The sequence below is a fragment of the Equus asinus genome, chromosome 28, assembly GCF_041296235.1.
Source record: "Equus asinus isolate D_3611 breed Donkey chromosome 28, EquAss-T2T_v2, whole genome shotgun sequence".
In the NCBI taxonomy this organism is placed as follows: Eukaryota; Metazoa; Chordata; class Mammalia; order Perissodactyla; family Equidae; genus Equus; species Equus asinus.
In genome coordinates this window covers 23823440-23847115 of record NC_091817.1, presented here as the reverse complement: position 1 = coordinate 23847115, position 23676 = coordinate 23823440, and the positions used below count along the sequence as shown (strand labels likewise).

The following is a 23676-nucleotide window of genomic DNA, read 5'->3' as shown; positions in this document are numbered from 1 at the left end:
GGCTGAGCCCAGCAGAGGCCATGTCCCCTGCCTCCAACCAGCACAGGCAACTCAACGCCTCAACAGAGCACTTGGGCCTGGCCCAGAAACCCTGACCACCTGTGAGATGTGGAGCAGGACAGTCTTGAGCCTCAGGCCTCTCCCCTCCCACAGGGAAGCTCCTAGGAGGACCGAAAATGCTCTAAAGGGAGATTGAGGCGCCAGGCCAGGGTGAAAGCACAAGACACAAAAACTGAAGGAGAAAGGGGCATCCTGAGGCCCAAGCTAGTGACAAATATTCACTTGGGCTGCTGGAAGGCGTGGTAACGCCTAGGAGCCCGTCTGCTCCCTTTCCAGCCAGAGGCAGCGGCCCGGGCGCAAAGACCCCGCCCCGTCCTTGCTCCCCGCCCCCGGTCGACAGCGCGGTCGCAGAGTCCTCGGCTGGGCTGTGCGCACCGGGCCGGGTGCAGGATTCTTCGAGCGCGGTGGGGCCGGGTGCGCAGCGCGGGGACCGGTTCTGGCGCCCATTCGCTCAGAGGGGCTCGTTTGCCGGGCGGCACCTGGTGTCTCAGCCTCCTTTCCTAATTTTCCGGAGGAGGCAACCACACCCGCCCCCAAGTGTTCCTGGAACTCTGACCCTCAGTCCTCGCTGTCTTCTCCACCTCTGCCCGCCCCGCCACTGTCCTCAGCGTCGCCCTTTTCCCGGAGCCCCTGTGCAACTGCAGCCTGGCACCTGGGTCCCTGGCTCGACTGGAGCCATGCGGGAGTTGTGTGCAGAGACCGGTAGTGGATGTGACCTCCAGCCGCCCCCCACGGCCACCCACACCAGCACGCTCCAGGCATTACCTGCCCTGGTCCCCACTATGGTCCTTAGTCTGCATTTCTCCTGGTTACAGCAACGAGGCCAACACAGGCCTGTGCCTCCCTCCCTTCCCTCTGTTCTCCACGGCTGAAGGGCTGAATGGGCATATCTGTCCAGGGACCTCTCTGCCTAAACTCTCCAGGGGCTCCCCTCAGCCTAGCCAGTGCACCCTGCTCCAGGATGACGGCCCTAAGCATGCAATGCCCCAGGGAAGGGATCATTTTAGGTGGTAGGCTGACCTGGCATTCAAGAACCAAACCAGAAAGTGAGTGTTACCCTCTCTGTCTTTCTGATAGCGCCCTCAGGTTGAGACTGTGCCAACCCTCGTGTCACCACTTTCCCCATTTGAACCTTAAGAACAGCCCTAAAGGGAAATACTATTTAGGAGCCTGTTTCCTAAATGCAAAACTACATACGGCACAGACCCAGGGCCACAGTGCTGGGCAGTGGCGCCCTCGATCTGATTAGTCAATTCCCAAGGGGAAGAGACAGTCCGTGAGGAAGCTTCTCTCTGGCCCAGAGGAGGGTCTGCAGCACGCCCCGACATTCAAGCTCAATCCTGGGAGGGACAGAGGTGACGAAAGGAATTTGTATGTGATTTTGTGGCTCCCTTCCGTGTCGGGAAGTCAACGGATTCTCATTTTCAGTAACGCTAAAAACTTTGCTTTTCATATAAATATATTTAAGTAAACAGGAATTGTTTAAAATAAAATGTTAAGCAAAATCCTGGTGCAAGTGACAGCAGAGACGGCAGGCATCTTCCTGTATCTGTTTTGAGGACATAGATTGCCTTGCTCATGGCTGTCTGTCCCTACTGCCTTTCCCTCCATTGTGGGAAGAGAGGATAACCCTCTCTGGGAAACAGGTCACCTGCTCCCGCAGTCGATGAGGACAACACAGGACACACAGCCAAGACACTAGGACTGGTTTATTTGTGTGGAAGGAGCAAAATGTCTCCTATACTAGATATGATAATAAACTAAGACCTAATATGATACATGACTCCCTGTGTCCCAGGCGTCATGCTAAGCTCTTTGCATGTATTCAATCATTTCATCCTATGGGCCAGATGCTATTATTTCGCCCTTTTTAGAGGGGAGGAGACTGAGCCACGGAAAGATTATGTCTCGGGGCTCTAAGTGACACAGGTGGGGTTGGCCCTCACACAGGCAGACTGCAGGATCATGCCCTCCCCACCCCCCATGACTCCATATGAAAGATGAGCTCTCTCAACACCAGGCCCAGAGGCAGCGGTGGGATGGGCACTGAGCTGGCAGTGGGATCCCTGTGCAGAGCTCTGTGACCTCTCTGGGCTTCAGGTTCCCATCTCTCAACCAAGGGCAAAGGGAGTCCATCTCCAAGATCCTTCCAGCTTTGGACTGTGATGGGCGCCATGTAGCATCCAGTGACATTGTGATCTGCCTGCTGTGGCCAGGGGTGAGGTCAGCTGTAGCATAGCATCCTTCATCCTGTTATTTTCCAGCTGGGTGACCTTGGGTAGGTTGCTTTCCTTCTCTGGAAGATGGCACAATCACTCCAGCCTCTTCCTGTTTGCTGTCTCAGTCTCTGGGTTGTGTGAAAACCATAAGACCTGAAGGCTGGAAAGGCTTTTGCGTCTGTCCAAATGCCTTGGCAGCGTCTTATCCTAGCAGACTTATTTTAGGTCATCCACACTCTCCCTGCCACCCTTAACCTCCACCCAGAGTCATGCTTCCAACCAATGAGCCTTTCCCCAAGACGCTGTTGGGATTCAACAGGATTCCGTCTCCAGGAAAGTCCCTGTGAACAGGTGATCCTAAGGACCCCGTGTCTGAAGCCCTAGCAAGGAGCCAGGATGCTGTCTCCTTTAATTCCTCACCGTGACATGTAATGTCCTCTTTAAATTTGAGGAAACGGAGGCTCAGAGAGGTAAAGCTGCTTACCCAGGTGGCATGGCCAGGAAGTAGCCTGGTGGGCTGTGAACCAGGTACGCCTGACACCAACACCCACTGACTCGGCACAGGGCACCTGTGGCAAGCGTGCACCTGCCTCCCAGGCCACTGGACTCATCCTTCTCTTTGGTGGAACATCAAATAGCAATTCCCTGCACAGATAGCCAGGGGGGCTAACCACTGGAGGGAATTAGGAGTCTCTCAGCCCCTCACTCCTACCTAATAAAGGCCACGATGCCCACAAGCTGTAGAATCCACCACCCTACCCCCTGCAGGGGCGGACAGGAAGTACTTCACCTGGAACCAGTTCTCGGGTCCATTGTTAGTGAGAAATGCCTGGGCACTTCACTCCAAAGCACTGGTCTCTTTGCAGGTTTCAAGGAGCCGAGGCTGGATTTGGAAGGAGGGACTTCCAAAGATTCAGAGCCACCACAGGAGCTCTCAGGGGAGGTGTCCCGACAGTGGCCCTGGGCAGGGAAGGGGGAGGGTTCTCTGTGGGGATGTCAGGGGCCATGCCATGCACAGTGTGCTGCGTAGCCCACACACAGGGATGTTTGTGAATTATTCCAGTGTTCAAATCACACCTTCCGTGAATAAGTTGCAGCGTTTTTTTGTTTTGTTTTATTGAGGTAACACTCGTTTATAACATTATATAGATTTGCTGTTGAGCAGCATTTCTAAATCTCTGGTTTTATTCTTTGTTCTTCAGTTATTGAAATGATAAGTGTTCACTTTAAAAGTGGGATTTGTATATTGTGTCCTCTTAAAGTTTTTCTTAGGAAGTCATTTTATTTGACCAAAGTTTACATCTCTGCTAGAAAATAAACAGGTCCTTTAACTCAGTGTTTTACCAGCAAGTCCCAAGTAGAAGTCACACGGTGGGGAATGAAGTCCGCCCTCACTGTACTTTGGAGGCCTAACATCACCCAGGAGTGAGGTTTGGCAGCAGATCCCCAGACAATGAAAATGAGACACTGAGAACTTTCTATGCCGTCAAGACTTACAGTGAGAATAGAGGGGAACCTGTGTCTCGCCCGTTCCCTTCTGTCACGTGGATGATGTTTCCATTTTTCGCCGAGGAAGTGAAGCTCAGAGAGGGATCCTAACTTGCTTCAGGCACTCGGTTTGTTAGGGGCTAATCTTTGGGACCAGAACCCAGGTCTCTGCAGTTTCCCACCCTAATTCCCCATCCCAGCCATGGTGGCCACAAAGTCCCTTATTTCCAAGGCACATAAAGGAAAAAGGAGCCAGAATAGAGACAACAACTTTTATTCAAATTCACAGATTTCATAGAAACAGGAAGGTTGTAAAAGGTTAGGGTTGTATCAAGAAATGTTTAAAGCAGTAGGGTTGTATGTGTTAGTAGCTGTATGTGTGTGTGTGTGTTGCTCTGTTTCCTTCGGGAGCAGGCTCTCCCCGACATCAGGCGCAGCAGCTGCACTTGTCTGATGCCCCTTGGCAGACGCAGCCCTGGGCACACCTGGCACAGCCCTTGGGGCAGCAGGAGCAGCAGCCTGGGGAACAGAGGGCAGAAGGAGAAGTCAGGGCAGATGTTACCAGAACCTCCCTTCCCAACAGCAGCCCTGGCACCAGCTCTGCCCCGGGCCTCGGGGGACCCTGAGGTTAGGATGGCATGCTCTGTCCCAAGACAATTGGTAGAAACTTTGAGTAAGGTCCTACCCACTAGGAAAAGGGTGCCCTGCACCATCTGAGTCCAGAATAGGCCAGAATGCCTGGAGAGAAACTCGGCATCAGGAGGCTCGGTGGGGGAGGCCAGCTCCCCACTCCTAAGAATCCTAAAATGAAGTGCGGAAAGTCTTCAAGATCAGAGAGGGGCAAACCCCTGCTAGAGTAGTGCCCAGGAGGGCCAGGGAAACCTAGGCTGCCTGGACAGGACAGGGCTGCACCACCAGGTCAGAGAAACCACACGTGGTCACCAAGTTCAGGGGAATAAAGTGCTCAGAAAACTGGAAGGTTCCAAAGGTTGCATCAGGAGATAGGAGACCTAGGCTCTTGTCTGGCTCCATCCTTGACACTATTTGGTGACCTCTCTGGGCTCAGTTTCCCCATTCCAGAATGAGAGGTTGGGACTCAACCATCTGTAGGGCTCCTGAGCTCTGATTCTGACTCAGGTGCTGAGGGCAGGGGTGTAGGGAAGAGGGGTCATGGGCCTGCTCCTGCCTGCTGAGCTCTGGGCTCCCTGCTCTGCCTCAGCCCCACCCCAGACCCCCAGAAGGGCCCACACTCACTCTTCTTGCAGGAGGTGCATCTGCACTCTTTGCATTTGCAGGAGCCAGCGCAGGTGCAGGAGCCACCTGCCAGGAAGGAAAGCCAGGCAGGGAGTCAGGAGCTGATGCAGACACAGCAGTTGGTCCCCAAACCCTCCGTGCGCCCTCCTCTGTCAAGCCCAGCCCTAGGAGCTGCTGTCCCACTGCGGGCACATAGAGAGAAGCCCCCCATCTCTTCCTCTGCTGGGAAAGGTAGGTCCCCCCCGATGTTGCTCCACAAGGAGGGTCCCAGGCTCCAGAGCCACCCCGAGAGACTGCGGCCACGGCCTTAGGTCCTACACCCCGAAGAGGCAATGTCCCCAGCTCCCACCAAGTCCTGGCATCTCTGAGGCCTGGACACAGCACTGGGTCCCAGTCCAGGAGATCCCTGACCTCGAGATGCACAGCCTGGAGCCTCAGTACCCTCAACTCGAGACAGAGGCCCAGGAGCCTGGAAACTCTCTCAGGAGCTTGGCCAGGTGAAAGCACTGCACGTGCTAACTGAAGGAGGCCACCTCAGCTCAGACTCCCTCCTCCACCCCAGGATGTCTGTCCTGCACCCGGGAAAGGTGCATCCTAAGGCTCAGAGCCCGGCGTCCCTACCTGTGGGGCAGGAGCAGTTGGGGTCCATTTCAAGCTGACGTGAGGCCGGAGGTACCAAGCTAGCAACGACGATGCACTGGAGTTAGTTGTAGGCGTGGTGGAGCCCAGGAGCACCTGTGCTCCCGTTATAGGCAGAGCAGGAGGCCCGGGCGCAAAGGCCCCGCCCCGTCCTTGCTCCCCGCCTCTTGGCGAGCGCGTGGCCTCAGCGCCCTCGGCGGGGCTGTGCGCACCGTGCCGGGTGCAGGATTCCTGAGTGCAGCTGGGCCGGGTGCGCCGCGCGGCCGCCGGCCCTTTGATGCTCTGTGGCGGGCAGGGGCTTCTGTGACGGGCGGCACATCGTGTCCCAGCCTCCCTGCCGCCTCTTTCGCAATTTACCCAAGGGGGCAGCCGTCCCGCCCCCAAGCGTTCCTGGAACTCAGACCCTGAACTCTAGGCGTCTTCCCCACCCCGCCCCCGCGTCATTGTCCTCAGGTTAGCCCTGTCCCGGAGACCGTGTACAACCCCCGCCTGGCGCTCAAGTGTCAGGCTTGGCTGGAGCCGAGAAGTTGTGTGCAGAGACAGCTAGTTGATGTGGCAACCCCTCCTTCACTCCCAGCCCCCACCCTCTTATGGCCGAGGAGTGGTCTGGTGGTCTGTGAACCACAATGCCTGACACCAACATCCATGGACTAGGCACAGGCTTCTGAAATCCCCTCTTCACACAGGGCACCTGTGGGCAAGCGTGGTCCTCGGGGGACCTCGTGGTCCTCAGGGGTCCCTGAGGTTAGGATGGCATGCTGTGTCCCGAGACAATTGGCAGAACCTTTGGCAAAGGTCCTACCCACTAGGAAAAGGCTGCCATGCACCATCTGAGTCCACAACAGGCAGTAAAACCAAGAGAGGCAGTGAAAGGGCCCCTGGGGGAATGGAAGGCCAGCCGCCCAGAACCATCAAATGAAGTGAGGACAGTCCTCAAGGTCAGAGAGGGGGCCAACCCCTGCCAGAGCAGCGCCCAGCAGGCCCAGGGAAGCTCAGGGCTGCCAGCACAGGACACGGCTGCACCAGCAGGTCAGAGAACCACGCCATGGTGACTAGGTCATGGTCATAGTGCTTCAGCTCCTGAGAGCATTAAGAAAGCTGTCTCGTGAGGCAGGAGACCCAGCACCAGTACCAGGACTAGCACCACCTGGCCTCAGGTTCCCCGTTCTTGAAGGAAGGCTGGGGCTCAGGCATCTTTATAGCTCTTTCAGCTCTGATCCTGAATCGGTTGCTGAGGGAAGTGGATGCCAGCAAGAGGGCTCCTTGGCTGCTCCTGCCTGCTGAGCTCTGGGCTCCCTGCTCTGCCTCAGCCCCACCCCAGACCCCCAGAAGGGCCCACACTCACTCTTCTTGCAGGAGGTGCATCTGCACTCTGCATTTGCAGGAGCCGGCACAGGTGCAGGAGCCACCTGCCAGGAAGGAAACCCAGTCAGGGAGCCAGGAGGCTGACTTAGGAGACACAGCAGTGGGTCCACACATGCTTCCTGCTCAGGGCACGGGCCAGACGAGGGAGCTCCTGTCCTACTCAGGGCAGGTGGAAGTCTCACCCACGGCCTCTCCCCACAGGCCAGGATGGCCAGATGCTCTCCTGTGTTGGCGCCACAGGGCCTCATGGCTGAGCCCAGCAGAGACCATGTCCCCTGCCTCCAACCAGCGCAGGCAACTCAGAGGCCTGCACAGAACACTGGGGCAGGGCCCTGAAGCCCCCTGAGCACCTGGGTGAGGTGGAGCAGGACAGCCTTGAGCCTCAGGCCACTCCCCTCTGACATGGAAGCTGGGAAGACGGGAAATGCTCTAAAGGGCGATTCAGGCGCCAGGTCAGGGTGAAAGCACAAGACACACAAACTGAAGGAGTGCACTTCAGTTCAAACTCAAAACACTCCCTCCTCTAACCCCAGGGACACTGTCCCCTGGTGAGAAATGGGCATCCTCAGGTCCAGAGCTGGTGATGAAGATTCACTTGGGCTGGTGGACGGCGCGGTAGAGCCTAGGAGCCCGCCTGCTCCCTTTCCAGCCAGAGGCAGCAAAGGCCCCGCCCCGTCCTTGCTCCCAGCCTGGTGGCGACAGCGCTGCCCCAGCGCCCTCGGCTGGGCTGTGTGCACCGGGCCGGGCGAAGGATGCCTCGGGCGCAGCTGAGCCGGGTGGGCAGGGTGGGGGCCGCCCTCTGGCGCCCATTCGTGCAGAGGGGCTTGTGTGTCTGACGTACTTGTTGTCCCAGCCTTCCCTCACCCCCTCTGCCCCATCTCAAGTTTTGGGAGGTGGCAGCGATTCCCGCCCCGAACATTCGTGGAACTCAGACCCTGAGTCCTCGCTGTCTTCCCCAGCCCCAGCCCCAGAGCGATTGTCCTCAGGTTCCCCCTTTCCCGGAGCCCGTGTGCAACCACAGCCCGGCACTCACGTCCTTCACTTGGCTGGAGCCAGACAGCAACATGAGGAAGTCGTGTGCAGAGGAACAGCCCACAATGTGACCTTTGCCTGCCACCCCCATTTCTTCTCCCTGTCCGCACGTTGCACCTAGAGCACCTTTTATTTTGTCTGCTGCAACAGGGCGGACACTGACCTCTACCTCTTTCTTTCTTTCCAGTGCCCAGCTGAAGGGATATATGGGCACATGTGTCCGAGTCCTTTCTATAAAACTATCGAGTGCTCCCCATAGCCTGCCAGTACTCCCCACTCCAGACGGTACCCACAGCGTGGGACCCCCCCATGGAGGGCTCACAGTAGGTGACAGGGAGATGACTCCGATAACACAGCAAGAAAAGGGATTGTTTCCCTTCCACCATCCCTAAGAGCTCCAGGGCGTTTAGCGTGTGCCAGGCCATGTTTCCATCACTCGTGATTTGCACACTCACAACAACTGGAAAGGAAAACCCTTTTATGCATGAGCCGTTTTTACACTAGGACAACAATGCAGCACAGGGAGCCTAAGTGACCGGCCCGAGGTCACACAGCTGGGGACTGAATCCACTGAGCTTCCCAAGGGGAAGGGAAGGTCTGTGACAAGCAGGCTTTGGTCTGGGTCTGTCTACACCACTCTCTCCTGCTGGACCTTTAACAAGAGCCAGCTGCCAGCCCCACCGTGGGCAGCAAGAAAGAGACCCCTCAGTGAAATGTGTATGATTCTCCGGTGATCTTCTATGTCTGGAATAAGATGGACTCTCACTTTCAGTAGAGAGAAAGACTTTTCATACAAGTACGTGAAAGAAAATAGGAACCATTTCAAAGGACAATGTTAAATAAAACATGGTTAGGTTGTAGGAGAAATGGAGGTTTCTTCTGCTGTCTGAGAAGGCACAGAGAGTTTCCTCACGGCTCTGTGCCCCTTGTGCCCATCACAGTGCTGTGGGAAGAGTGAAGGACTCTCTCTGATCCCCAGGTCACATCCTCATGAGATTGATGAGGACAACACAGGACACACAGGAGGCCCCCAGCCCTGGCTGATTTGTCTGGAGATAAATAAATACCCCTATGCTGTGCACAATAATAATGCAGTAATACCTGATGTCACAGCCCACTCACCCCGTGCCAGGCACCTTCCTAAGTCCTTGACTTGTCTTGACTCATTTCATCCTCTAAGAAATACGCTTTCCCCTATTTTGCCCATTTTATCAGGGAGGAGACTGGGCCACAGAGAGGTTACATCTCAGGGCTCTAAGTGACACAGCTGGGGTTGGCCCTCATGCAGGCAGACTGCAGCATCATGCCCTCTCCCCCCCCACAACTCCACAGAAAAGACAAGCACACTGAGCACCTGGCCCAGAGGCAGGAGTGGGAAGAGCACTGAGCCGGCAGTGGGATCCCCGTACAGAGCTCTGTGACCTCTCTGGGCTTCAGGTTCCCATCTCTCAAACAAGGGCAAAGGAAGTCCATCTCCAAGGGTCCTTCCAGCTTTGGACTGTGATGGGCACGACGTAGCATCCAGTGACATTGTGATCTGTCAGCTGTGGCCAGGCACCCCTGTAGCATAGCATAGGTTCCTTCATCCCTTTACTTTCCAGCTTGGTGAGTTTTGGCAGCTTGCTTGTCCTCTCTGGAAGATGGCACAGTCACTCCAGCCTCTTCCTCTTTGCTGTCTCAGTCACCTGCTTGTGTGAAAACCTTAAGACTGGAAGAGTGGAAAGGCTTTTGTGTCTGTTCAAATGCTGTGACACTGTCTTGTCTCAGGGGGCTTATTCTAGGTCATCCACACACGCCCGCCACAAAGTCATTAAATTTCCAATCCATCCTTAACCTCCACCCAGAGTCATGCTTCCAACCAATGAGCCTTTCCCCAAGACGCTGTTGGGATTCAACAGGATTCCGTCTCCAGGAAAGTCCCCGTGATCAGAAGGATCTAACGGACCCCATGTCTGAAGCCCTAGCAAGGAGCCAGGATGCTGTCTCCTTTAATTCCTCACCGTGACATGTAATCTCCTCTTTAAATGTAAGGAAACTCAGGCTGAGAGAGGTCAAGCGACTTACCCAGGTGGCATGGCCAGGGAGTGGCCTGGTAGTCTGTGAACCAGGACTGCCTGACACCAACACCCATGTACTAGGCACAGGCTGGCTTCTACAATCCCCTCTTCACACAGGGCACCTGTGGGCAAGCGTGGTCCTGCCTCCTGGGCCACGGGACTCGTCTTTCTCTTTGGTTGAACATCGAACAGCAATTCCCTGCACAGAGAGCCAGGGGGCTAACGCTTGGTATGAGTTGCAAATCACTCAACCCCTCACTCCTGCCTAATAAAGACCACCATGCCCTCCAAACTGTGGAATCCACCCCCTCTGCAGGGTGGACAGCAAGTACTTCACCTGGAACCAGTTCTCGGGTACATTCGTGCTGAGAAATGGCTAGGCACTTCCCTCCAAATCCCTGGTCACTTTGCGGGTTTCAAGGAGCCAAGGCTGGATTTGGAAGGAGGGGCCGATCTCAGCCCGACCAAGGGAGGAACTGCCAAAGATTCAGAGCCACCACAGGAGCTCTCAGGGGTGTCCTGTACGTGGCCCTGGGCTAGAAAGTGTGAGGGTTCCCTGTGGGGATGTCAGGGTGGTGCCACTCAAGGCCTGGGTGATCCACACATGGGGGCCTCTGTGAATTGCTTCCAGTGCTCAAATCACACCTTTGATGAACATTAGTACAGCTTTTTAAAAATCTCTAATTTTCCTTTTTGTTCTTATGTATTTATTGAAAATCTGTGTGTCGAATCTAAAAATGGGGTTTGTAGATAGTGTCCTTTTAATGTTTTCCTTAGTAATTCATTTTTTTTGACCAATCGTTAAATCTGTGTTACAAAAAAAAAAGCAGGTCCAATAACACAGTGGTTTAGAAGCAAGCCCCGTGTACAAGCCACAGAATTGGGGGGTTGAACTTTGGAGGCCTAACATCACCCCGGACTGAGGATTGGCGGGGGATCCCCAGAGAACGAAAATGAGACACTGCGAGGTTTCTATGGTCCACATCTACACTGAGAGTAGAGGGGAACTTTGTCTGTCCTGTGCCCTTCTGTCATCTGGATGATGCTTCTGTTTTTTGCAGACAAACTGAAGCTCAGAGAGGGATCCTGACTTGATTCAGGCACTTGGTTGTGAGGGGTTAGTCTTTGGGTCCAGAACACATGTCGCTGTACTTCCAGTCCAATTTGCCACCACAGCTGTGATGGGCATGAAGTCCCTTATTTCCAAGACACACAAAGGAAAACAGAGCCAGAATAGAGTCAACAACGTTTATTGGAATTCACAGATCTCATAGAAACAGGCAAGTTGTGGTAAAAGGTCAGGGTTGTATCAAGAAATGTTTAAAGCAGTAGGGTTGTATGTGTTAGTAGCTGTATGTGTGTGTGTGTGTGTGTGTTGCTGTTTCCATCGGGAGCAGGCTTTCCCCGACATCAGGCACAGCAGCTGCACTTGTCCGATGCCCCTTTGCAGACGCAGCCCTGGGCACACCTGGCACAGCCCCCGGGGCAGCAGGAGCAGCAGCCTGGGGAACAGAGGGCAGAGGGAGAAGTCAGGGCAGATGTTACCAGAACCTCCCTTCCCAACAGCAGACCTGGCACCATTTCTGCCCTGGGCCTCGGGGGACCCTGAGGTTAGGATGGCATGCTCTGTCCTGAGACAATGGGTAGAACCTTTGGGTAAGGTCCTACCCACTAGGAAAAGGGTGCCCTGCACCATCTGAGTCCTGAATAGGCCAGAATGCCTGGAGAGACACTGACAGCATCCGGGGGGTGGAGGGTGGGGGGCAGTCAGGCCAGCTCCCCACCTCCGAGAATCCTAAAATGAAGTGCGGAAAGTCTTCAAGATCAGAGAGGGGCAAACCCCTGCCAGAGCAGCGCCCAGGAGGGCCAGGGAAACCTAGGCTGCCTGGACAGGACAGGGCTGCACCACCAGGTCTGAGAAACCACACGTGGTCCCCAAGTTCAGAGGCATAAAGTGCTCAGAAGACTGGAGGGTTCTGAAGGCTGCATCAGGAGACAGGAGACCTAGGCTCTTGTCTGGCTCCATCCTTGACACTATTTGGTGACCTCTCTGGGTTCAGTTTCCCCATTCTAGAATGAGAGGTTGGGGCTCAAGCATCTGTAGGGCTATGGCAACTCCGATTCTGACTCAGAACCGTGCAAAGAGCAGGGGTGTAGGGAAGCGGGCTCCTTGGCTATGCCTGCCTGCTGAGCTCTGGGTTCTGTCTCTGCCTCAGCCCCACCCCAGACCCCCAGAAGGGCCCACACTCACTCTTCTTGCAGGAGGTGCATCTGCACTCTTTGCATTTGCAGGAGCCGGCACAGGTGCAGGAGCCACCTGCCAGGAAGGAAAGCCAGGCAGGGAGTCAGGAGGCTGATGCAGACACAGCAGTCGGTCCCCAAACCCTCCGTGCGCCCTCCTCTGTCAGGCCCAGACCTGGGAGCTGCTGTCCCACTGCGGGCACATAGAGAGAAGCCCCCCCTTCTCTCTTCCTCTGCTGGGAAAGGTAGGTCCTCTCCTGACATTGCTCCACAAGGAGGGTCCCAGGCTCCAGAGCCACCCCGAGAGACTGGGGCCAGGACCTTAGATTCTGCACCCCGAAGAGGCAGCTCCCACCCAGTCCTGGCAGCTCTGAGGCCTGGACACAGCACTGGGTCCCAGTGCAGCAGCTCCCTGACCTCGAGATGCACAGCCTGGAGCCTCAGTACCCTCAACACTGAGACAGAGGCCCAGGAGCCTGGAAATGCTCTCAGGAGCTTGGCCAGGGTGAAAGCACAAGACGTGCTAACTGAAGGAGGCCACCTCAGCTCAGACTCAGAACACTTCCTCTCCTAACCCAAGGACGCTGTCTCCTGGCCCTGGAAAGGGGCATCCTAAGGCCCAGAGCCCAGGGTCTCTTACCAGTGGGGCACGAGCAGTTGGGATCCATTTCGAGCCTTGTTGAGTCCTGAGATCCAAAAGCAGGTCCCAAAGATGCACTTGGACTGTCGGAAGGCGTGGTGGCGTCTAGGCGCCCGCCTGCTGACTTTATAGGCAGAGCAGGAGGCCCGGGCGCAAAGGCCCCGCCCCGTCCTTGCACCCCGCCCCCGGGCGACCGAGCGGCCGCAGCTCCCTCGGCGGGGCTGTGCGCACCGGTCCGGGCGCAGGGTTTCCGAGCGGGGCTGAGCTCCGTGCGCAGCGCTGGGTCGATCCTGTGGCGCTGTCCCGCGGCGGGGCTTGTGTGCCAGAGGCCATGCGGTGTCCCAGCCTCCCTGCCCGCCTCTTCCCAATTTTCCCGGGGTGGGCATCCGTCCCGACCCCGAGTGTTCCTGGGCCTCAGCCCCTGAGTCCTCGCCGTCTTCCCCACCCCCAGCCCCTGCGCCCTTGGCCTCAGGTTCGCCCTTTCCTGGAGCCCGTGAGCACCCGCAGCCTCGCGGTCGCGGCCCTGGCTTGGCTGCAGCCACGCCGGAGTTGGGTGCACAGACACAACTGAGAAGTTCCCTAAGCACGGGATGCCCCCAGGGAAGGGATCGTTTTAGGTGGCAGGCTGACCAGGCATTCAAAGACAAAGCCAGAGGAGTGGGTGTTTCCCTTTGTGACTTCCTGACAGTCCCCTCACGTTGAGTCTGCCAGTCCTTTTTCACCACTTTCCCCATCCGAACCCTAAGAACAGCCCTAAAGGAAAATACTAGTTAGGAGCCCGTTTCCCAAAAGCAAAACGGCACAAAGCACAGACCCAGGGCCACAGTGCTGGGAAGTGGCGCCCAGGATCTGACTCCCGTCAGGTCCCCAGGGGAAGAAAGAGTCCATGAGGAGGCTTCTCTCTGGCCCAGAGGAGCGTCTGCAGCACTTCCCGACCTTCAAGCTCAATCCTGGGAGGGACAAAAGTGATGCGAAAGAAAGGTAGATGTGATTTTATGGCTCCCTTCCGTGCCTGGAAGTCACCTGATTCTCACTTTCAGTAGTGGTAAAGAGTCTGCTTGTCATAAATATATCTGAGAATACACGAATCATTAAAAAGAAAATGTTAAGCAAAATCCTGGTGCAAGTGACAGCAGAGATGGCAGGCATCCTTCTGTATCTGTTTGGAGGACATGGACTGTCTGGCTCATGGCTGTGTGTCCCTAGTGCCCTTCCCTCTGTTGTGGGGAGAGAAGATGCCCCTCTCTGGGCAACTGCTCACCTGCTCCCGTGGTTGATGAGGACAATGCAGGACACAGCAACACAGAAACCAAGCCTGGTTTATTTGTCTGGAAGTAGTAAAATGTCTCCTCTGCTCTGAATGATAATAATAAAATAATAGCCAACATCATAGATGACTCCCTGTGTCCCGGGCATCATGCTAAGTTCTTTGCACATATTCAAGCATTTCATCCTAGGAGCAGGCGCTGTGATGTTGCCCTTCTTTTTTTTTTTTTTTTAAAGATTTTATTTTTTCCTTTTTCTCCCCAAAGCCCCCCGGTACATAGTTGTATATTTCTCGTTGTGGGTTCTTCTAGTTGTGGTATGTGGGACGCTGCCTCAGCGTGGTCTGACGAGCAGTGCCATGTCCGCGCCCAGGATTCGAACCAACGAAACACTGGGATGCCTGCAACGGAGCGCGCGAACTTAACCACTCAGCCACGGGGCCAGCCCCCAATGTTACCCTTCTTATAGTGAGGGAGACTGAACCTCAGAGAGGTGACGTCATGGGGCTCTAAGTGACACAGGTGGGGTTGGCCCTCACACAGGCAGACTGCTGCATCACGCCCCCCATGCCCCCCACGACTCCACAGGAAAGATGAGCACGCTGAGCACCTGGCCCAGAGGCAGCAGTGGGAAGAGCACTGAGCTGGCAGTGGGATCCCCGTGCAGACCTCTGTGACCTCTCCAGGCTTCAGGTTCCCATCTCTAAAGCCAGGAGCACAACTGGACCATCTCTAAGAAGGCTTCCAGCTCTGACCAAGGAGAGGCAGGATGTAAATCCAGTTACATCATGGTCAGCCACCTGTGGCCAGCCGTAGTATGGGTTCACAACTCTGACTGTGGGCTGTGTGACCTTGGACAGGTTGTTGAACCTCTCTGGAAGTTGGCACAATCACTCCATCCCCTGGACATTCACTCTCTCTGTGGTCCCTGTGCAGGTCAAATGATGAAGCGTGGGAAAGGCTTCTGTGTCTGTCCAAATGCTGTGGCAGCCTCTTGTCCCGGGGAGTTATTTCAGGTCATCCACACTCCCCTGGCACTGGAACCCCAAGGTTCCAATCCCTCTTTGGCCTCCAACCCATTGTCTTGGTTCCAAACCAATGAGCCTACCTCCAGGGGCTTGTTGGGAGCTGTGAGGATTCCCTCTCCACACTGTCAGGGTGGGGGTGGTAACCATGATGGACGCTGTGTATGAAGCCCGAGCTAGGAGCCAGGCCACTCTCTCCTTTAATCCCCCACAGTGAGATGTCATCTCCTTTATACAAAGGAGGACGTGGAGGCTCAGAGACCATCCACAACTTTCTCAGGTGGCATGGCCAGGGATGGCCTAGTGGGCTGTGAACCAGGACTGCCTGACACCAACACCCATGGGCTTGGCACAGGCTGGCTTCTGAAATCCCCTCTTCACACAGGGCACCTGTGGGCAAGCGTGGTCCTGCCTCCTGGGCCACGGGACTCGTCTTTCTCTTTGATTGAACATCAAACAATAATTCACTCCACAAATAGCCAGGAGCACTAACTGTTGGCGTGAATGACAAGTCATAAATGACTCACTCCTGCCTAATAAAGGCTACCACGCTCTCCAAACTGTAGAAACTCCACCCCGCACAGGCAGACGTGAAGGACTTCATATGGAACCAGTTCTCAGGCCCGCTCCCTCTTGCTGAGAAATGCCTGGGCACTTCCCTCCGCATCCCCAGTCACTTTGTGGGTTTCTAGGAGCCGAGGCTGGATTTGGAAGGAGAGGTCGATCTCAGCCCGACCCAGAGAGGAACTGCCAAAGATTCAGAGCCACCACAGGAGCTCTCAGGGGAGCAGGTGTCCCGTCAGTGGCCCTGGGAAAGGCAGAGGGAGCGTTCCTTATGGGGACGTGGGGGCCCATGCCACTCAAAGTGTGTGAGATCTACACAGGGGGGCGTCTGTCAACTGTTTCCAGTGCTCCGTGCACACGTTCAATAAACAATGGTATAGTTCTAAATTCTTTATTTTTCCTGCTATTTTCTTCCTTGCATATTTATTCAAATTTATATATTGAATCAAAAAATGGTATAGTGTACTTTTAAATTTTTCGTAGTAATTAACTTTATTTTACCTAAGTTTATTTAGTCTTTGGAAATAAAAACCACCGATAGAAAATTAATGGCAGCCTTTCACCACAGAAAGTTGGAGAACCTCAGGTAGAGATTCTACTGTCTCGGATTCCACCCTCTTTAGATTCTCTCAGATCTGAAATCCATGAGGAACTGAAGCTGGCCAGGGAATCAAAGTATGGAAAATGAGGGAGCGAGAAGTTTGTATGCCATCGACTCCTGACATAAGAAGCGAGGCGACCGTGTATCTGCCCAACGCCCTTCTAGCATCCTGCCTAATGCTCTTGCATTTTACAGAAAACGAAGTTCAGGGAGGTACCTGCTTGCCTTAGGGCACTCAGTTGGAGACCTCACATTTCAGTCCACAAGCCAAGTCCCCTCACTAGAAGTCCAGTCTCCTACCCCAGCCCTGGTGGGCATAAAATCCCTTATTCCCGATGCACAGAAAGGAAACCAGAGTCCGAATAAGGTCAATAACTTTTATTGTCATTCACATATTTCATAGAAAAGGGGATGCAGCAATTGGGTCAGCGCTGTGTGAAAAAAAATGAAGGTTTGTACATGTCGCTCTATTTACATGGGGAGCAGGCTCTCCTCAACATCAGGCGCAGCAGCTGCACTTGTCCGATGCCCCTTTGCAGACGCAGCCCTGGGCACACTTGGCACAGCCCACGGGGCAGCAGGAGCAGCAGCCTGGGGAAGAGAGGGCGGCAGAGATGAGAGCTTGGGACAAAAGATCAGTAAGGATTCCCGCCCGCCCAACAGGGGCCATGTGGAGGTGCCGCCTTCCTGGAGAAAGGGGCAACTCCCCGCTTTACACTCTCCGGCCGCTGTAGAGGGCTGGGCAGCGGGAGGCGGGGCTGAGGGGTGGATGAAAAGAGGATTCCACTCACTCTTCTTGCAGGAGGCGCATCTGCACTGTTTGCATTTGCAGGAGCCGGCGCAGGTGCAGGATTCACCTGCAAGGAGAAAAGTCGGATCTGAGAAGGGTCCCTGTAGACTCGAACGCGGGAAGAGGTGCTAGCAGCCCCGGTTCGAGTCCCAGTTCCAGAAGCCACTCGTGGGAACCTGGGCAAGCCATAAACCCTCCTCTCCTTATCGGTTAAACGGGGCCTCCGATTAACCTAGAGCAGAGGAAGGCACACCAAAACGCTCTGAAAGGGGGCCAACCCTACCCTGATTAGGAAGAGCGGGAAGGGTCAGAAACCGCTTCTCCAGCTCTGCACCCGACTCCCAGTCGCGGCTTAGACATCCTTACCGGCGACGCAGGAGCAGTTGGGGTCCATGGCGCACTGAGGCGGTGGCTGGAGTCCGGGGACAGAGGCACGAGCAACGCTGACCTGGCGGAGGGGTGATGGAGACGAGAGCGCGGCGGGCGGCCTTTATAGTGGCTGAACCGGGACGGGTGCAAAAGCCCGCCCCGCCGGGCCGCCTGCACACGCCCCTCGCTGAGTCACCCGCGGCCCGCGGCGCGCCGGGCCGGGCGCACCGGGCTGTGCACACGGGCCGTGGGTTCGCAGACGCCGCCCCACGTGCGCCCGGGGGCCGCCTCGGTGCGGGAAGGGCCGGGCGCAGAGCGCGGACGCCGCGGGCCGGGCTGCCAGGGTGGGTGCCCGGCCCGCCCCCCGCTGCCCTGTACTTGACCCTGAGTGCTTCGAGAGCGGGTGTAAGCGGGTCCTGGGGATCCTGCTCGGATGAAAAATCGATTGGAAGTGAGGACAGATGATAAAAAACTCTTTAGACCTGTCAAGGCTTAAAAATTGTGTAGCATGAGGTTAAGCCCGCTGGGATGGCTGTTGATGACATATCTATCTATTGTATATCGACTGCCTTGGTGTCCGATTGTATATGGACTGTACTAAGCGTGCTATGTCCCAGATCTCATGTAATGCTGTAACAACCCTGTGAGGTAAGGACTATCCCCTAGTCCCATTTTAAAGAGGAGGAAATGAAGGCCCAGAGAGGTTAAGTAACTTGCCCAAGGTCGCAGAGCTAATGAGGAGCAGAACCTGGTGATCCAAAGCACAGGGTCCAGCAGATGCTGAAGGACGATTAAGGATCAAGGAGCCCCAAGACTTGTGCCCAGGAGACTCATAGCCATGGAGGCACAGGGAAAAGTGATGGCAGGGTCATAGCTAGGATGGAGGGTGCACTCGGGGGCAGCGAGAGCCGAGGAGAGGAGACTCAGACCAGCCTGGGAGGAGGTGGGCGGTGGCCTTGGGCCTGAGAGTGAGGACGTCTTTGCCGGGCGGGGGCGGGGGGAGTTGTATTCCAGCCTGCAGAGGAAGCAGCAGCTGGAAAGCTGGCATCGCCCTGGAACGTGTGGAAGGGAACCCCCCCAGAACTTTCTCGCCCAGTGGATGCTGGGGGGAAGAGCGGAGGGCGTGCCCAAATTCCTCTCTGGGGAGGCTCATCCTGCTTCCGTCCCGCGGGCGTGTGGCCGCTGTGTAACGGGACCTGGATCGCCGTCGTCGGAATATCCCGAGTGTGTCATCAGCGCAGCTAGGGGAAGGATTACTGGAAGCTTCCTGGGGGGGGGGGGGGGGGGCGAGGGGCGTGCTGGTTGCTGCCGCGGGGAGTTGAGTGAGGAGGCGGGCGGAGGACTGGCTGTTCCCGCAGCGTTTGTGTAAGGTCCTGTGGAAAGGTCCTCGGAGCTCAGCTCCAACATCACTTCCTCCGGGGAGCCCTTCCTGACCCCCTTGCCGGGTCAGGATGCTCTTGGAACGAGCTGGTACACATCCTGTCCTTTTCCTTCCTGGCACTGTCCATGTTTTTAATATGTAAGAACGTGTTCGATTCTTGGATTGAGCTGTGTCCCTCGCCAGCCCAGCCGGCCACTGAAAACCCCAGGAGCAGTCATTGCCCCAGAATGTGTCTCCCGCCCCTGGCGCAGGGCCAAGTGTGCGGTAGGTGCGAAGGAGGTATGACGGTAATCCCCTCGTTGTCTCCTCCCTCCCAGCCCCCACCTTCAGTTAGGGCCCATTACAAAATGAAAGTAAAAACACTTTATTTCGCCACTTTGGGACCTGTGTGCTCACTCAAATGAAAACGCCAAGCAGGGCGGGGGAGTTGAGCTATGGGAGGGGCTCAATTCTAATGGTCACTCTGCTACTCACTTGCTGAGTGACCTTGGGTCACTTCTGTGCCAGGGTCCCTCTGAGCCTCCGTCTATTCTGTCAATGATCAGATTATAGTCTGTCAATGATCAGTCTGCTGGATGATCAGATTATACTAGAATTCCAGGGTTGCACACAGACATTCTCAGAGATCTCCCTGTGTCTGGCGGCCTTGTGGCCCGAGGGCGCTGAAGGTCCGCTCTTTGGGCCAGTTTTGTTTTTGTTATTATTTACATATACACACACATTATATGCAAAACTCCTGGTTTCTAATAAATCAGATGGTTGCTTGTCCACTCTGAGGAAGCAATTCAACTCTGTGAAGAGATAACAGGGCTTGTTTTTGCCCAGAAAGTTTTAAATCTAACCCAGGGTTTGGGCCATCTATGTTGGCAGTAAAATTTGCTTCTGGGCCTCAGCTGTTTCCCTTGAGTCATTTTGACTCTGAGAGGGGAGGGGTGACCAATTAGCAAAGGTGAAGGGGGGGGAGGCGGAGGGGCTGGCTCTAGTCTTGCTCGTGGACGTGCCACTGGGAAGCCTCACTGTCCTTGGGACAGACGTGGAGAGAGAGGACTTTCTCATTCTGCATCCCAGACATGGCAGGGGATGAGGGAGATGAAGCCAAGCAGAATTAGATGAGGAAAAACACCCCCCTGCAAATCCGAGGTGAGTCATCAGTGTGAGGCAATGAAGTGCCCCAGACTGAATTAATAGAAGTATGTCATCTAGAATGAGGGAGGTGATTTTTCACTCTCCTTTTAACTACTGAGATGGATATTTATAGTTCTGCACCAGCCGTCCATTCATCCTTCCCCTGTGACAGTACCCTTAGTTTTCCTGTGTAGAATCGCTCCTCCCCACTGTTTGTCCTTGTGGTTTGTTTGGACTAGGCCCATCCATGGGCTCCCAGGCCATCCCACTACCCTGGCCACAGTGATTGGCTCTGATTGGACCACCAGCCACAAACCAAAGAGAATCAGTGAAACTTTTGCTGGGTATGCTGGGAAAATGGCAATTACTCTTTCCATCCAGATGTGAAACCAAGAGTATGTGAGGCTGAGTTTCTAAAGCCTTTTGTCTCCATGAGAAGAGCCTGAAAATAAAGTTATCACAAAGGAAATGGAGCCTGACAACATCATTGAAACACCTGGATCCAGCTATGCCTGAAGGCATTATGAGTCAGTCATTTCCTTTTTTGTTAAATCATCCTGGATAGAGTCTTAACTGGCACAATTGGGCAGACCATCCTGAGAGCTGTGTTCATCATTGGGCTTCAACTGTCCAGAAAGTGGTTGATCACAATGGTCTTAAGACTCAAAACCCCGTCATGTGAGCAACAGCTGAGGGGGTGGGCAGGCTCGATCTGGAAGAAACAGTTACCTTCAAATATCTGGACAGTGGTTGTTCGCATTATCTATAGCTATGCCACAAGTTGCCCAAAACTTAGCAGCTTAAAACAATGACCGTTTATTGTCTCTCCTGGTTTTGTGGGTCAGGAATTCGATCAGGGCTCATTCGGGTGATTCTTTTGTTTCATGTGTCACTGACTGAGGTCACTTGGTGGCCCTCAGTTGGATGGGCTGGTCCGGAGGTTGTAAGACAGCTTCACTCACACGGATGGCTGGAGGGCTGAGCTCAGCTGGAACTATTGACTAGAGCCCCTGCATGTGGCCTCTTCAGCATGGTGGCCTCAGGGCAATTAGGCTCCTGACATTCAGCTCCGGGCTCCAAAGGGAGAGTGCCAAGAGACAGGTGTGGCTGCTGCAAGTCTCTTACACCCTGCGCCCTGAAACTAGCACGAGTCACTTTCACCCCGTTCTGTTGGTCAAGAGTCACAGAGCCTGCCCAGATTCAAGAGGAGAGGACGAAGACCTCACATCTTGATGAGAGGAGTCAATGAATTTGCAGTCTCTCCTCTGCCACAGTAGTCATAGTGAATAATACTGAGCACCTTCTCTGCACCAGGTCTCGTGCTAAGGGTACACTGAGTTGATTTCACTTCCACCTCAGCACAGCCCCAAAGGCAGATGTTGTTATTATCTCCATCTTCCAGATGAGGCACTGAAGGGTTCCCTGGCCTGCTCAGGGTCACACAGCTGTAAGTGGCAGCGCTGGGATTTGAACCCAGGACATTCTGACTCCACTCCTACATGTTTACGCCCTGCTGAAAAGAAGAAATTAGGCTTGTACTCTGTGGTCTCCGGGGCAGAATCAGGCTGTTGATGGGAACTTCAGGGATAAAGATTCTGCTCCGGATGGGAAAGGCCTTTCTTGCAATGAGAACTGGTCCCTGGAAGGGATCACCTTGGGAGATAGTTTCTTGTCCCCACAGCAGTGGAAACAGGCTGTGGGTCCCAGCATTAGATGGGGGACAGAAAGAGATTAGATCGTTGCTCCCTGGGAGATCCTGTGATTCTGTGCTTCTCATCACAAGTACGCCTGTCTGATCTTACTGCTTCCTCCTCCTTCTACTGATTCTGCCTTCATTTGGGGGGTCTAATAGTTATTTATTGCTGGGTAACAAATTACCCCAAAACTCAGCAGCTTAGGACAACACGCGTGTATTATCTCATAGCTTCTGTGGGTCAGGAATCGGGGCAGAGCTTAGCTGGGGCCTCGGGCTCGGGGGTCTCTCACAGACAGCAAGCGAGGTGCCAGCCAGGGCTACAGTCATCTCAAGCGTGAGCTGGGACAGGCTCTGCTTCCAAGCTCCCTCTTGTGGTTGTTGGCAGGTTTGGGTCCTTATGAGCTATTGTGCTGAGGCTTCTGTTGCTCATAAGCCGTTGGCCAGAGACCTCACTTAGCCCCTTGCCGTGTGGGCCTCTCCACAGAGCATCTCACAACACGGTAGTGATGGAGCAAGAGGGCACGAGAGAGTGTCAACAAAAGTGTGTGCGTGAGACGGAATTGACAGTTTGTAACCTAATCACGGAAGTCACATCCCACCGCTTTTGCAGTAGTCATGAGCCACATGACAACGTTTCGGTCAATGGTGGACCATAGGTATGACAGTGGTCCCATAAGATTAGTACCATACGGCCTAGGTGTGTAGGGGGCGATACCATAAGTGCTCTATGATATTCACACAAGGACAAAATCACCTAATAACGCACTTCTCAGAACATATCCCGTCATTAAGTGACGCATGACTGTATTCTATTCATTAGCAGCCAGTCACTAGGTCCAGGCCACGCTCAAGGGGAAGGGATTGCACAGGGCGTCAATAGTGGAGGCTGGGATCACTGAGAGCCATTTGAAAAGTCTGGCTACGTCGGGGGAGGGCAGTAGTATGTTGTCTGATTTCAGCCTTAGAATGCTGTCTCTACCCTTCTCTCCCCCTCATCTGTTGGGTCTCAGTTTAAAGGCCATTGCCTCAGAAAGCCTCCCTGGACCCCAAAATAGGCTGAGTCCCTCTGTTAGCAGCCATCGCACCCCTTCCCTGTAGCACTTACTACAATGACAATTACTAGTTCTAAAGCAGCTAACATTTCCGTAGCCCATGTCCCGTGCCCAGCCTTTAGTCTTCTGACAGCCTTGTAAGATAGGGACTGCTATCGTCCCCATTTTACAGAGGGAGAAACTGAGGCTCAGAGAGGTTAAGTAACACTGCTCAAAGCCTCTCGCTAGTCAGGCACCAAACCAGGCAGTCTGGCTCCAGAGCCTGTGCACTCAGCCGCCCTGCTGCACAGCCTCTCCCGGCAGCTGGTGCTGTGTATGGTTTTTTTGTTTAATCTTTGACTCTCCACCAGGCTGTGAGCTGTGTCTGCTGGGCTCACTGTCCTGGCTCTGGCGCCTGGCACCACGCCCAGCTCACGGTGGGTGCTTAATAATGCAGAGGAACGGAGAGAATCGAATCCTGCCAGCTGCCGGTAAGGAGGCTCCTTGAAGGGCGAGGCCTGCCTGGTGGAGAGCCAGCTTTGAAAGCTTGCACTCGGGGAGAAGCTGAACTCCCTCTGGCATCACCTCCTCCTTACCAGTCAGGCCTTAACTTCCCTCTTCTGTCCCCAAGAACTTCTGCCCTAGGATCAGGGCATCGCATGCCCTTCTCCAAACACACTTGGCCCTCGATACACCAGGTTTTTCTCCCTCCTTACCATCCCCTAAAGCCCATTGCAAATGCCTCCTCCTCCGAGGAGTCTTCCCCGATCCCCCACCCTGGCAGGGTCTCTCCCTTCTTAAGGCACCAGAGCTTTTATCTGTACCACGCCTCCC

At 54.9% G+C, this 23676-nt stretch overlaps 3 protein-coding genes across 3 annotated transcripts; all 3 read right to left on the bottom strand.

Moving 5' to 3' along the window:
* Positions 1-4025: 4025 nt before the first annotated feature.
* LOC106822245 (metallothionein-1A-like) lies at positions 4026-5799 on the bottom strand. Its single transcript, XM_014827356.3, has 3 exons — positions 5643-5799; positions 5022-5087; positions 4026-4286 (listed from the first exon to the last, which is right to left on the bottom strand). The coding sequence occupies exons 1-3, from the start codon at positions 5668-5670 to the stop codon at positions 4195-4197; spliced, it is 186 nt and encodes a 61-aa protein (XP_014682842.1). The 5' UTR covers positions 5671-5799; the 3' UTR covers positions 4026-4194.
* A 5549-nt stretch (positions 5800-11348) lies between these two features.
* On the bottom strand, positions 11349-13150 carry LOC106822243 (metallothionein-1A). The gene is made up of 3 exons (XM_014827354.3): positions 12996-13150; positions 12366-12431; positions 11349-11616 (listed from the first exon to the last, which is right to left on the bottom strand). Exons 1-3 carry the CDS (start codon positions 13021-13023, stop codon positions 11525-11527), a joined length of 186 nt encoding a protein of 61 aa, XP_014682840.3. The 5' UTR covers positions 13024-13150; the 3' UTR covers positions 11349-11524.
* A 3663-nt stretch (positions 13151-16813) lies between these two features.
* On the bottom strand, positions 16814-17905 carry LOC106822242 (metallothionein-1B). Its single transcript, XM_014827353.3, has 3 exons — positions 17607-17905; positions 17242-17307; positions 16814-17041 (listed from the first exon to the last, which is right to left on the bottom strand). The coding sequence occupies exons 1-3, from the start codon at positions 17632-17634 to the stop codon at positions 16950-16952; spliced, it is 186 nt and encodes a 61-aa protein (XP_014682839.1). The 5' UTR covers positions 17635-17905; the 3' UTR covers positions 16814-16949.
* Between the last annotated feature and the right edge of the window lie 5771 nt (positions 17906-23676).

Coding starts and splice junctions, on each gene's coding strand:
- LOC106822245 (XM_014827356.3), bottom strand. CDS start 5,670: ATGGACCCCAACTGCTCCTGCCCCACAG. Junction 5,088..5,642: donor CAACTGCTCCTGCCCCACAG/GTAGGGACGCCG, acceptor CCTTCCTGGCAG/GTGGCTCCTGCACCTGCGCT. Junction 4,287..5,021: donor ATGCACCTCCTGCAAGAAGA/GTGAGTGTGGGC, acceptor TCTGTTCCCCAG/GCTGCTGCTCCTGCTGCCCC.
- LOC106822243 (XM_014827354.3), bottom strand. CDS start 13,023: ATGGATCCCAACTGCTCGTGCCCCACTG. Junction 12,432..12,995: donor CAACTGCTCGTGCCCCACTG/GTAAGAGACCCT, acceptor CCTTCCTGGCAG/GTGGCTCCTGCACCTGTGCC. Junction 11,617..12,365: donor ATGCACCTCCTGCAAGAAGA/GTGAGTGTGGGC, acceptor TCTGTTCCCCAG/GCTGCTGCTCCTGCTGCCCC.
- LOC106822242 (XM_014827353.3), bottom strand. CDS start 17,634: ATGGACCCCAACTGCTCCTGCGTCGCCG. Junction 17,308..17,606: donor CAACTGCTCCTGCGTCGCCG/GTAAGGATGTCT, acceptor TTCTCCTTGCAG/GTGAATCCTGCACCTGCGCC. Junction 17,042..17,241: donor ATGCGCCTCCTGCAAGAAGA/GTGAGTGGAATC, acceptor TCTCTTCCCCAG/GCTGCTGCTCCTGCTGCCCC.